This window comes from Xenopus laevis, chromosome 3S (genome assembly GCF_017654675.1).
Source record: "Xenopus laevis strain J_2021 chromosome 3S, Xenopus_laevis_v10.1, whole genome shotgun sequence".
NCBI classification, from domain to species: Eukaryota; Metazoa; Chordata; class Amphibia; order Anura; family Pipidae; genus Xenopus; species Xenopus laevis.
Genome location: NC_054376.1, coordinates 91,184,342 through 91,198,832, shown reverse-complemented (window position 1 = coordinate 91,198,832; position 14,491 = coordinate 91,184,342). Strand labels below are relative to the sequence as shown.

Genomic DNA, 14,491 nt, shown 5'->3' with positions numbered 1-14,491 from the left:
ATCACTATAAAACACAAATTTTCTTTTATTATGTAATATTCCTTTATCTCCATACTGGAAATGGTTGAGTCCTGAAAAGTGAAGAACAGTAATACATTTCTAGCAGCGATTTCTTCCATGCCTTTATATACACTGTACATTGTATATGCTTTTAGAAACTAACATTTAACTTTTTTTTTGTTTCTCTACTGTTACAGAAGACAAGTATATAAAAAAAATATATATATACAATTGTGCTTACCTTTAGTTTCAGCTCTTCAGCTTCCTGTGTTTTATCTAAAAGCTCCCGCTGTAACTCAGCAAGCATAAACTGGAATTTCTCTTGTGTCTTCTGCTTTTCCACCAACAGTCGCTTGCACTCATTTTGTGACTTTATGTACTCGTCCTGCAACCTATAATCACAGCATCCAACAAAAGATAATACAAAAAAAAAAGAAAAATCTACTTTGACTAAATTAGAAAACTGGCCACCAAACTGGAAAATGAAGTTCAATGTTGATAAATGCAAGGTTATGCAGAAATAATATAAATACAAGTTATACACTAAATAGCAGTGTGTTAGGGGTTTCCTTAATTGAAAAGTATCTGGGGATTTTTGTAGAGAAGTTGAATAATTCCAGGCAGTGTCATTCTGCGACTACTTAAATAAAATACTGTTCTGCATAAAAAGGCCATTAATTCAAGGGATGAAAACATAATGTAGCCTCCTTATCGGTTCCTGGTAAAGCCTTGCCTTGATTATGAAGTGCAGTTTTGGCCCTAGCTATTAAGAGGGATATTAATGAGCTGCTGTTAGAAATGCATACTCTTCATTAAAAAATGAAAATAAATACATAAAATATATTACACTACCTGGTATGCTCTGCCTTCAGGGTCTGGTAGTTTGTTTTGTGATGTTCACATCTCATTTGTTCATCGATGAGAAGTTTCTGTATTTCTGTGTCAGCTGCAGAAACAGCAAGAGTACTGCTTATTTGAGGAAGCATTTCTGGAAGGGTTAAGAGTGAAGCCAAACAAAAGAAAGACGAGTGAATGCACCAGATTCTCCTCCCTGATCTATTTTCCTTAGGGACTCAATTACCTGAAGAAGAAAAAAGAAAAAAACAATTAACTAAATATCCAGATACGTCCATAATTATTTGCAAGAAACAGCATATGGATTTTTAGAATAACTCGAAATTATTAGTTTGCCAACAGATAAGGCAATTTTGATAAGACAGGAGCAAACTTAACAGTTGTCCAAGATAGATTTTACTAAAATGAAGAATATACTGGTACCTGCTTCCTGTTTAAAAGCAAACATCTTATAGGTTGTTATGGGTTACTGCTACTGAACAAATTTGGTGCCTTTTATTACATATGCAGGTTAGAGTCCTGTTAGGGACAGGAGGAGACTTTAACACCACAACTTGTGGCGGCATTTGGAAAAAGGATGCACTTGATCCAAGTGTTTAATCTAAAGCCAACCGATAGCTATAAAAATCAACTTTTTATTCCAGTCACAGCACCCAGGAAGGAAGCAGCCAGTCCCTCAGAAAAAAACACATAAGAATGGTGATATATGGCAGGTAGTGTGGGGTAAGTGCAGATAAATTGGTCCACCATATTTGTACAAGCAAGGCCGTCGTTCAGTGGACAGTATTTTGGGTTTTTAGGGGAACCCAGACGTGCTGCACTTACTTGGATTACTGGGCCCACTGCTGTAAGTGAGCTGCGGACTTTGGAAGGGAGGGCAGTTGATAAGGTGCCTGCATGTTCATTCCCTCTCACAGCTTTCCCTATAGCTCATTTTTTCATGGAAGTTTAAGTACAGGCAGAACTGCATGGGGACGGATAGATTGCCTTTCCAATCACCAGGCGGCTCTACCAGGAATCTAACTTATTACAGAGAGCAGTCCTGGTGAAAGAAGATGCAGGGCTTCTTGTCAGGGTAAATTCTTGTCAGATACTCAATCATATAGTTGTATGAGGCCCCAAGATAGAGCTTTGTAATGAGGAGTATATATATGGATGGAAAGTTTTCATATTAGTTTTTCCCTTATTCAGCATTTTTGGTTTATGTTGTAGCTAGAGTTAGGAAAGGTCTGTCCTGTACTCAATTTCAATATTAATATTTCCACTGAATTCCCATATTCAAATGCTAAACGTAATTTGTTAGCCTCTCTACATTCCCTATAGAGCTCTGTTTCTTGGCTTATGCCAAACATTCAGTGAGACTGCCAATGGCTTAATTAGATGTTACTGGGCCACACAGCAAATTTTTCAAGCTTGAGAGGCAAGGGCAAGACTAAGCCTGATACGTTGCCTGTTGGTTACTGACCAAATAAACACAACATTTTAACTTTTGCAACAAAGAGGTGCTGCAATGATTTCTTCTCTACTATATGTTTGACCCCTGGCAAGGCTCTTTGCACTGCTCTGCACTCTGCCCAAAAAGGGTCTTTGAGAGGTGGTTGAAGCACACACATTCTTGTATTTGGGTAAATGGATAGTGCAAAACACTATAACTCTTCTGATAGTTCTCTTTCTGAATTGTTTTACCAAGATGTGTTGACATTGCTCTTTAATTAGGTCCTCCTGGGACCCCATACACCTCCTGGGCTTCCTCTGTAGTTACACCCCTGGAGACTCCAAGCAAGAATGGGCCACTCAAATGCCTTACACTCAACGATAGCCTGACACACCTTATGGGGCTGTGGAAATCATACTGTATGTAAATGAACATGTGCCTGAGGGTCAGTCTCACATACTGGCACATAATATGTTCAGGAAATAATTTATCTCCTATAATTAATTTCTTGAACGTGCATTCACATATTCTACTGAGAAGTTCATGAGTTAATGCAGCCATTTCTTCAACTGCACTAACTCATGTTTTTGCATGAGGTGTGAGAGCTACTGAAGGTAAAATCTACCATGTGTGAGCCCCACTGCCCCCACCCCTCATACTCCAACTGAATTGGCATGTATTGTGTTCTGTTTTATTTTGCTTTTAACATTAAACATGTGTAATGTGATTTGACATGTGATGTCACCCACCACTGGACTCACACGGCTCCAATAGAAGAGACATTGCATCCACATCCTGGCAATTGAGGCAATAACACTGCAGCCCTTAGTTTCCCATGACACCAACCAGTAACAAGTGCAAGCGGCGTCCCGTTTCCACAGCAACCATCATGGCGCCCTACATCGATCTGATCAAGGATAGCGATACATTCCACCTTACGCTGCATTTTATCCCGGCAGCACTTCTGTCCATATCCATAAAGACTGATCATAGCACCACAGCCAATTCCAAAGAAAAAACGATTCGAAAAGGGCTACGTAAATGTGAATACGTGAATCAGCATCTACTCACCGTCAGAAAGCGAGAAGAGCAGGTAACTCCCTATGTACGTGCAGCATTATGACTGCAGTCGTGACTCGTGACATATTAAAATGGAACTTTTAAATCTCCGAAACCCTACTTCCTCCTTTGCTTCTTGACATTTTAAAAATGGCGCTTCCTCTTTTCAGTGATTGGTCAGTGTCACCACCCCTCCCCCGTGCGTCACGCAGTCCACACAATTGCGCAGGCGCACTGCGGCTTATTTCGCTGAAAGGTTGACGTTGCAAGCGTAGCGGGAGTATAGGCGGGAGAGAAAGCAAGTAGATTGTATACCTCCCAACTGTCCCTTTTTCGGGCGGAGGGATAGTCCCTCTTTTGACAGCTCAAATTGCAGTCCCTCATTTGTACTGGAAAGTCCCTATTTTCTCTGCACTGAACAGCCATAAAAAGAAATAAAGTTTCTCACTTGACTTTTAGCAGAGAGCCCAGAACAGGTGCAAATAAGATACTTTGTAACAATTTTGAGACACAAAAAAAACAGTTTAGATAAGGAGAAATATTTTCATACTTTCATAACCTGCCAAATTTTGCAAAATGAACATGGTTATTAGGGGGTGTGGCCACAGAAAGGGGCATGGTCAAAACATTTCGCTGTTCTACGTGTGAAAAATTTTTTTTGTCCCTCTTTTTACTTCCAAAATGTTAGGAGGTACGAGACTGAGATATTGTACAGTAGTGGTCAGAATTCCTTACGCAACTAATTACAGAGCAGTGAAACCTGCCGTACAAAATGTGTAGCGACATTTTTAAAAACAGCAACTGGAGAATTTGCATTCTAAGTTTGCAATATTTAGTGATATGTATCCAAACGGGCTATAATGGTCGGTATTTTGTGCTGAAGCTGAGATAAGCATACCTGTCGCCGCTCCACATTATCCCTCTCTCATCTTGCCTTCAATCAATCGTTCGTTTCGAAGGATTTAATCGTTCGATCGAAGGAATTATCCTTCGATCGAACTATCTGCGCTAAATCCTTCGACTTCAATATTCGAAGTCGAAGGATTTTAATTCCTAGTCGAATATCGAGGGTTAATTAACCCTCGATATTCGACCCTTAGTGAATCGGCCCCCAAATGTATTCATCTGTTTAGTATACTGTGTCTTCTAACCAAAAGCAGTCTCTCTGAGGAGCTCTCATCTCCTCTCACAGGCAACACAGTGTGCTGGAAACCAAACTTTTTTTTACTCTGGTAAATTTTAGACTAAACATTACCACTTGGATCCACGTTCATTCTAACTAAAATCTGAATCAGAAAAAGTCTAATGTAAGTGATGTTAACTAACTGGTTCTTGCAGTAATTTGACAAAACTCCCATACAGAAAAGAGGTTTAATCACATTCTTTGTGAAAATTATAGAATGTATTATTATTAGTGCCTGTTGATTTTTAGCCAATAGGAAGGGAGGTATTTCCTAACTTAATGGTGCCTGTCCATACCCCTCATAATGCTTTTGAGATATATGAGGAAACATATAGCTTGTAGACAATAATGAATAATAGAAGGTGCTGGTGCTCTTTAAAAATTGCTCCATTCTCATTTTCAAATAGGGGATGGGAATGTCCTAACAGTCCTTGCCACAGTAGGAGGGGATAACCAATGACAACCTTGCATTCACACAAACAAAGACAGGCTTCAGTTCCCTATCAGGTCAGCCTAGTTGCTGATTGGTTCCTATCCTACAGTGCTGAGTGCTGCTTGGCTCCCCTGCACAGCCTGGGAAAAGAGGCAGCAGAAAGCAGAACGGATCACCAGACTAGTTGGGTTTTTGCAGAAATGTTCCATAAATCAATCCAAAACACTACATACTTATTCCTTGTATATGCACTGGCACATTCATGTTTTTCACACAATATGTCTCCTTTAACACCACACTCCAAGCTCACCGTGATCACTTCCTACAATAACCCATAATGTAAACCTCAAGTACCAATGGAATTTCAATCACCTATCCCATCCATCTATAGATTTATAGATACTTGTACACACAATTGCTTCTATATTATAAGCACAAGTACACAGAATCAAAAAAAGGAGTTTACTTGAAAACAGAATATATAAATGGCACTTGAATTTGATTATAAATTATCATACAGTTCAACAAAAACATTTATACAAAGCATGTCAATTACATATGTGATGGAAAAATAGGTTTGTCTAGCAATATAAAGAATGAAAGCAGAGTCTGATTTGGATAAGAACAATTAAATCTAGATGACAAAGTGCAAACAGTCAGTGTATGACTTTAAGATTATACATTTAGAAGTATTACAAATTTCACAACGAATGGGGGTGCTCCATCTTCATACCACCTCTTTACTAAACTTTAGATCAAATCTGTCAACTTCTTGCAATAAAGGATACAAATTCAGTTTTATCACCATCTTTATAATGCAGCCCACTTAAGAAAACCAGGTTTGGCCTGTCCTTAAAGGAACAGTTTTAATAAAAAAAAAAAAAAATAAAAAAGGGTAAAAAGGTAGGCTGTGCAAAATAAAAAATGTTTCTAATATAGTTACTTAGCCAAAATGTAATATATAAAGGCTGGAGAGTGCTGATGTCTAACAGAACAGAACTTCCTGCTTTTCAAATCAGCGACTTTAAGGGGGAGCACATAGGACATAACTGTTCAGTGAGTTTGCAATTGATCCTCAGCATTCAGCTCACATTCAAAAGCAACAGATATGACCCCTCAAGTCACTGATTAGTTACTGCCTGGTAACCAGTCAGTGGAAACCAAGAGACCTGCAAAGCAGGAAGTAGTGGTGTGGCTATTATGTTACACGTCCAGTCACAGGGTTACAGGTCAACTTTGAGGCCAATCTTCACAGTGCATTGAATTTCTGTACATTTAGAGGCCTTAGTAAGATCTGTGAAAAAAAACCCCCAAAACATAGAGGTCATCTGTGCAAGTGTGATTATTCCATCTTAAGTATGGCTGACAAGTGACAGTTACAGTTCAGTATTACAAACATTATAGTACATCATCTTTCGCAGTGTTGTTACTGCTTGAATTGCAAATTGTCCCTTTTTGTTGACAGAGAATCACAGCAAGTTTAAACATCTTTTCTCAAAATAAAGCATTTTATTTTGCATAAAAGCTACTGCATAAAGGAAAAAAGCTCTATTTTTTCACAGTTTAAAAATGTGCAATTTGTGGTTTCTAAAGAAAGAAAAACACAACATGATTCGCCTTTTCAAGTGCTGGGATATAATTCTTTCAGATTCGAAGCATATTGCAAGCTAACTGTACATTAGTGCAATCCTTTTATGTTTGACAGGGTATTTAATAAACAGTACAATAATAGTTTACAGACAGAACACAAGAATGTTACAAATGATACCAATTGGGTGGGGGAAGTGGTTTCATGCATACAGGCTTGTATATAAAATTACTGTCTTCTAAAACTAGTGTCTTTCCATTAATGAAATCAGTAAAACGATCGATATTTGGATTTTTTCAAGTGAAAAAAAAATTCTGCCTTTCCATATCTAACCCTAAATAGTTCCCACCATAGAAAAAAAGACCAAGTTTAACAGGAAACACAGACATTACATTGAAATGATGCTTATATAATAGAAATTGCCTGCAGCTTTTACAGTATGCTTTCTTATAAAGTTTTTCTTATTAAAAATTTTAAATTTTCACTGATTTTAGTTTCATTATCAACCCTCCCCCTCCCTTTTAAAACTCTATTTTCCTATTAATCCAAAGCACATTTAAAAAAGTTATATCAGGACCTATGGTATCATGGATAACAAGTCTTTGCATAATGTGTCTAGCAAGAACATATACATTTAAAAAAGGAGTTCTAATGGAATAACCATAGATTTAAGCCAGCATAATTAACAAAGAGTAAAATATGCTATCCTATTAGTACAGGAAAAATGTATCTGAGAAAATGAAGGTTGCTTTAAATTGTACAATATAGGAAACGAGACTGACGTATTGTGGAGATTTCTGGCTAACTGATGTCACAGTATAAATCCCTTGCAGATTCAGTGTGTATCAACCTAGCTGGGCAAGGCTGATGCACAATGCCTACCAGCCTACACTGGGCAAAAGAGATGCCAGATAGAGCTTGGGTAAATTTATGATGCTATATCAATGCCTTTGTTCTCTAGAATTAGTTTATATGGTCATGAGCACAGACAGGCATAGTATAGTTACTACATATAGTGGCTACATAGTACACAGAACATTGATGGCAAGTAAGTATTTTTAGGCTTTTTTGCAAGGTGTTACTAGAATAAAAAATAGATTTGTAACATTTTAACTATTTTAAAGGAACAGAATATTGCACCTATAACACATATATGTCAAGTTTCCCATAAACTGCCATCAATTAAGAGGTGATTTTTTTGGGGGGGGGGGGTATGGGAATACCATTCATTTTACTAAAAAACAATTTAATTTACCACAGTTTTTTTTAATTTTGCAGCAAATTATCCTCCAAATTAGGGAGCAATAAAAGCCAAATAAACAAACATTGCAGGCTATATTGGACATCTCATGAAAATGTTTTCATCCCCATTATGCACAGTGGCAAAGCAATTATATTCTTAGTAATGTCCCTTAAAACGTAAAATATAAGTTTTTCTATTTTTGACAATGTAACATTTTGTTTGAGTTGCCAGTGCCACCATATAGATTTATGCTTTTATAGCTGTAATACGTGTTCTTCGAACAATGACATAGAAAAAACAGTCAAGAATTCACAGAAAAAAACGTTTGCTTTTTAAAGCCCCAATAAATATTAGGACTACAACAAAGGCTTGTAAGCCAAAAGATTGTATAATGGATTTGTACCACTGCTACTTAATACACTCTCCAGAAAAAATGGATTCTAGTTATGTTAAGGCAACATGGTAGGTCGTGCATGCCAACAAATAATGAAACATAACAGTGTACTGACAACAGGCAGCAAAATTCCCACCTGCTAAAAAATGACACTCAGAAATAAACAGTTTGTGAGTTTAAGCAGTGAATGTACAGGCCACGGAGTTCATCTTGGCATGATGGTCCTTTCAATAGCACATACTATATGGTCCCAGTTTTTGCAAACAATGGCAAGCAATGTCACAGCAAAGAAGGTAAATATTATGTGAAGGCGGCTCTTCATCATGGGAGCAACAAATTTTGCAATAGTCGAGACACACACCAATACAACGGTGATTAAGGCGAGAAGTATGTTTATACATTTGCCCAGGAGTACTTTGGCATTCACAGTTTCCGACTGTATAGAAAGCTGTTCTTGCTGGTGGAGCTCCAGTTTAGAAACTCGTGTCTGGCAGGATTCCAGCGCTTCCTAAGAGATACACAAACATGAACAAAAGTAAATTTGTGTATGTCCTAATCTTAACAGAGCACTGTATCAGACAGGTACAGCTGGCAAGGTACTACAATAGTATTTAAAGGGCAGGAAATCATTTCACTAATGAGAGTGTACACAGGAGTCCTTGCTTTGGTCACAAATGTTTCCAATAAGGAAAACTTGGTGGTTTTGCCAAAGATGGTGCAATTTTGTATATTTAAGATGGATTTGGGAAAAACCAAGTATGGGGATTCTTAGCAGATAATGCCCTAGCTGGAATCTGTTTAAAATAAAGTATTAATTCTACAGTGAAATTTAATTGGTTTTAATTCATTTAAAATAGCATATGCCTAAAATACCAGATTATTTAGTAAATCCAGTTAATGATATTTCAGGAAACTTACTATCAATCTTTTTTTGTTGAGATATTTCTTAGATATTTAACATTAGCGGGCTTATAAAAAAAAATCAAACTCACAATTTAGAAAAACTCAAATGTTCGTCTATTTTTGAAAAAATCTAAATGTAAAAAACTTGTGTTTAAAGGCTTAAAACATGAATTTGTGAGTTTACAAACCTGAAAAATCTTGATTTAAAAACCAAATGCCTTGAATTTTGCATAGGACAACTCCAATTGACTTTTACATGACCTCACCAGCTTTTAGATGACAATTTTTTACTTTCCAGTTTTTTTGCTTAATAAATACCAGAAGTTCTAATTTGTGAGTGTTTGTGCAAAAAATGCAAATAGTGGAAAAAATTTAAATTCGAACCTTGACTCCCTAAGACATTGTGTGTATATATATATAAGCATTACAGTCTATTAGACCCCTCTAAAGGCAAAAATGGATGTTTCCTATGCTAAAACATGTGTCAAGTTTATTTCACAGATGACTATAATTATTATTAGTGGTGCTTGCGAAGCAAAGCATCACTACTGTTATCTTGCAAACTTATTAGTGGTGCTTGCGAATGAGGTGTCAAACCGTTCAGCTTATTCGGGAATGGGGTGTTGTGACTTTTCTGTCCTATTTTGGGGACCCAAAAAAGTGAGCGGAGCCGCAAACAACCAATCAGATTTTCCCTATTGACTTCAATGAGAAAATGTAAACAGCTGTAATTCTCACAGTAATAAAGCCAGAGCTCCCAAACTTGGCACCGTGGGTCACTGGGTGACTGCGGCCAAAATTTACAAAAAGTGGGCGGAGTCTACAACAGCCAATCAAATTTCAGCCATTCAATTAAATAGGAAAATTTTAAACTGCTGCCGCTCTTAGACGGTTAATGGCAGCCTCCTCAAAGTTGGCACAGTTGGTCACTGGGATTAAAATTAAGAAAAGTGGGTGGAGCCAAAAGCAACCAATCAGATTTCTTTGATTGGTTTTAATGGGAAAAATTAAGAAGGCTGCCATTCTCTCAGTATTGATGTCAGGGACCTTGAATATCACAAATGTGGTCGCTGGGGGTTTCCATTTCAAGTTTAGAAAAAGTGGGCGGAGCCACCAACAACCAATCAAATTTCATTCATTGATTTTCAATAGAAAAAAATAGAAATGCTGCCATTTTTACACATTAAATGACAGCATTCCCAAACTTTGGTATGTTAGTCACTGAGTGACTGTGGTTCACAATTAGGAAAAAAAGGGGCGGGGCAACAACAGCCAATCAGATTTCAGCCTTTGACCTTAATGAAAAATGATAAACTGCTGCTATTATCACGGTTTAAATGCTAGGTGTACCAAACTTGGCTCAATTACTCACTGGGTGACTGCGGTCAAAATTTAGGAAAAGTGGGTGGAGCCATAAACAGCCAATCCGTTTTCACCTCTTGACTTCAATGTAAAATTTTTGATTACCGCCGTTCTCACAGTTTTAAAACCGGAGGCCCCAAACTTGGCACTGACCATGACTAGGTAACTGGAGTTAAAATTCAGAAAAATGGGCGGAGCTTAAGACAGCCAATCAAATTTTACCTAACGCTATTCAATGGGAATATTTAAATTCCTGTCATTCTTACACTGTTAATGTAAGAGTGCTCAAACTTGGTCCATTTGGTGACTGGGTTGCAAATTTTTAAAAGTGGGCGGAGCCAAAAATAGCCAGTTTGTTTGGATTGATTTCAATGGTAAAATTTGGTTGGCTTTAAATTTCACCGGTTTAATACGGATTCTACCGACTTTGTGAACTCTCTAGGCACCAGGGGCGACTGGGCAAGACACCCAACATATATGGGGGGGCCTGAGTTTTGCCACGGCAAGCACCACTCACATTTTCTTCAGGAAATGTACCTCTCTAGTCTTGCAAACTTATTAGTGGTGCTTGCGAAGCAAAGCATCACTACTGTTATCTTGCAAACTTATTTTTATTCTTCTTCCGTATGAAAGTTTGGCGCGTAACTAGTCCCGCACCGTTTGTCCTAGACCCATGAATGAGGTGTCAAATCGTGCGGCTTAATCGGGAATGGGGTGGTATGACTTTTCTAAGGGGTGGGTGGTTAATTGCCCCTTGTGGGGGCAATTAACCACCCCGAAAAGTCCCATAGATTAACATTGAGGCCAACTTTTGACGGATTCTAGCGCAGAGAGGGAATCTTGTAGAAACGTTAAATTTACCACATTTGAAGAGGTTTGCGACCTGTGTCAGATGATACCCCACACGAGGGTATAAGTTTTACCCCCGGGGCAGGAGAGGTCCCCAAATTTGCCCCATTGACTTATAATGGGGAATTTATCGAATAATTAGTTTGTCGCAGACCCATGAATGAGGTGTCAAACCGTTCAGCTTATTCGGGAATGGGGTGTTGTGACTTTTCTGTCCTATTTTGGGGACCCAAAAAAGTGAGCGGAGCCGCAAACAACCAATCAGATTTTCCCTATTGACTTCAATGAGAAAATGTAAACAGCTGTAATTCTCACAGTAATAAAGCCAGAGCTCCCAAACTTGGCACCGTGGGTCACTGGGTGACTGCAGCCAAAATTTACAAAAAGTGGGCGGAGTCTACAACAGCCAATCAAATTTCAGCCATTCAATTAAATAGGAAAATTTTAAACTGCTGCCGCTCTTAGACGGTTAATGGCAGCCTCCTCAAAGTTGGCACAGTTGGTCACTGGGGGACTGGGATTAAAATTAAGAAAAGTGGGTGGAGCCAAAACCAACCAATCAGATTTCTTTGATTGGTTTTAATGGGAAAAATTAAGAAGGCTGCCATTCTCTCAGTATTGATGTCAGGGACCTTGAATATCACAAATGTGGTCGCTGGGGGTTTCCACTTCAAGTTTAGAAAAAGTGGGCGGAGCCACCAACAACCAATCAAATTTCATTCATTGATTTTCAATAGAAAAAAATAGAAATGCTGCCATTTTTACACATTAAATGACAGCATTCCCAAACTTTGGTATGTTAGTCACTGAGTGACTGTGGTTCACAATTAGGAAAAAAAGGGGCGGGGCAACAACAGCCAATCAGATTTGGGCCTGAGTTTTGCCACGGCAAGCACCACTCACATTTTCTTCAGGAAATGTACCTCTCTAGTTATTATTAACATAACAGCAACATATTATATAGAACTCAACTTGAATTCAACAGTGTAGCTTTCTTTTAAAGAATTTTGTTAAGCAAAACTAAATTACAGTTATTTTGTATGTTATCTTTAGGCTGTTAATAAGGAACATGCCAAAAAAAAAAAGATCTCAGTCACAAATCATAAGAGCGACTTCATTGTACACAAATTATCCATGGATGGGCAAGATTATTGATAAGCACTAGAGGGCAGTGCAGTATTGTTTATTAGATCTCTATACTTTCATTTCTTTAATCTGGAGTAAAACATTATTCCTTTTTATTGTTTTTTTGGCTATAATATGACATATATATTGCACAGAAATATTCAGGGCTAAACAAATTGATGTGACCACCCATAGTATAATAAAGTAAATTGGTTCTAATATATTTGTTACATGCTTGCTGAATACCTAAGGATAAGCAATGCCTTTTTCAGTGTCTTGATTCAGGAGTGCTGGATACATTTCCAATAAGCAACATAACATATTTTGATAGATAAGGCAAAATAGTAAGATTGTTGTGATATCAAGTTAAAGCCTAAATATTTTTCATTCCATTCTTACTTTGTTAATTGCCAGTACCTTTCACTATAGAAATACCTCACTATTAAAGCTGAAAGAAATTTCACTTAGCACCAAATAAAATTTACAGCTATATTTTCCGGCCCTAGAAGTGACTAATTAGAAACAAGTGGCTGCTGACATACATGTACAACAGTCATTTAAAAATCTGCATTTGATCAGGTGATACCTGAATATCCCGAGATCGTTCATAAGCCTGATAGGCAACCTTTTCTTCAATGCTTGCCAAGTCCTGTTTCAGGTTGGCCGTCTCATGTTGATGGAGATCCGTTAAATCATTGAGTTGGTCTTCAAGCCTTTCATACCTTTGTACAGTAAACATGAAGTTATTTTCTGATACATACTCTTTTTCCAACTCTCTAACCTGGGGTTTTAGATTACTGGCAGAGTGGTTAACCATCCAAAGATTTCAGTGTTGCAATGAGAGCATTAAGAACTACTTTTGGACTTTCACACTGCTTTATAATGCAAACCCTGAGTCATAAGTTGGAACAGGCAGTCTGTGCAAAACAATATTATTATTATTATTATCTATCTGCAAAGGCAAGACCTCTGCTAAATGAAATCATGAAAAACAGCACATTGGCTGTATTATCCTTTATACAGTATATTGTCACAGCACTTTACAAAGAGAATTCAATACTGACATCAGTCCCTGTCCCAGTGGATCTTATGCTCTAACATTCACACAACCCACACTACACAACATTGCATCAGGAGACAATTAACCTGCCTGTATGTTTTTGGAGTGTGGGAGGAAACGCTTTAATGTAGTTATTATAACTCACACACCCTATAACAGAAGGAATTGAAATAATATGGCTGTAGATGGCTTTTGGTTTGCAAGCTGCTGTATCAAGTTGGGTCACAGTAGCAGCAGAGGTCAAAATCAAGGAAAAACTATGAAGCAAAAATACAACTGCACTGATAAAAGAACACTTTCATAACATTCATGAATATATACATAACTTTCAAAAGCACATGGCTTTAGATATATATTACAAGATCAACAAAAAAAGATATCTATAAATGTTATAAGATACACTTGCTATAGGGCTAACTCCTAGGCAGAAAACCCCTTAAGGGAGTATAAAGCTACAGTAAATGGCTTTTGATCAGATTGTTCAGACTACAGACTGAATAAGCAGGTCATTTTCTTTGCTGATTTTGCAAAAGTAGTAAGGTTAGCCATTCTTTGTAGAAAAGCACCTCTCTTAAAGGAACAGTAACACCAAAAAAAATTGAACGCAGTTTAAAGTAATTAACATATAATATACTGTTAGCATGCACTGGTAAAAGTTGTGTGTTTGCTTCAGAAACACTACTATAGTTTATATAAATAAGCTGCTGTGTAGCCACAGAGGCAGTCATTCAAGCTGAAAAAAAGAAGAAAAGGCATAGGTCACATCGCAGAAATCAGATAAGCCCTGTGCAATACAATGGTGTTTTATCTGTTATGTAACCGGTGCCTTTTCTCCTTTTTTCCAGCTTGATAGCTGCCCCCATGGCAGCTTGTTTATATAAACTGGTAATGTCCAATATATAGTGGTACAAAATTGTGTATACTGTATATTCCTGGAAACCTTGCTGCAAACCTTGGTTTTAATCATCCATGGAATATAGAAAATCAGATGGCACACACTCC

General features: G+C 37.6%; 2 protein-coding genes across 7 annotated transcripts in view; both read right to left on the bottom strand.

Annotated features, from left to right (window-relative positions):
- Positions 1 to 14,491, bottom strand: part of cep83.S (centrosomal protein 83kDa S homeolog) — a 37,023-nt gene that overhangs the window by 18,646 nt on the left and 3,886 nt on the right. The window contains exons 1-3 of one of the 6 annotated variants that reach the window (XM_041587600.1): positions 13,016 to 13,149; positions 853 to 1,081; positions 242 to 392 (exon numbers count right to left, since the gene is read on the bottom strand). In XM_041587600.1, coding sequence (XP_041443534.1) covers positions 242 to 392; positions 853 to 986 — 285 coding nt within the window. In that variant the 5' untranslated portion in view covers positions 987 to 1,081; positions 13,016 to 13,149. 6 annotated transcript variants of the gene reach the window in all.
- Positions 6,455 to 14,491, bottom strand: part of tmcc3.S (transmembrane and coiled-coil domain family 3 S homeolog) — a 46,748-nt gene continuing 38,711 nt past the window's right edge. Inside the window, exons 3-4 of the mRNA XM_018256010.2 lie at positions 13,016 to 13,151; positions 6,455 to 8,698 (exon numbers count right to left, since the gene is read on the bottom strand). Coding sequence (XP_018111499.1) covers positions 8,396 to 8,698; positions 13,016 to 13,151 — 439 coding nt within the window. The 3' untranslated portion in view covers positions 6,455 to 8,395. The remainder of the gene's footprint in view (positions 8,699 to 13,015; positions 13,152 to 14,491) is intronic.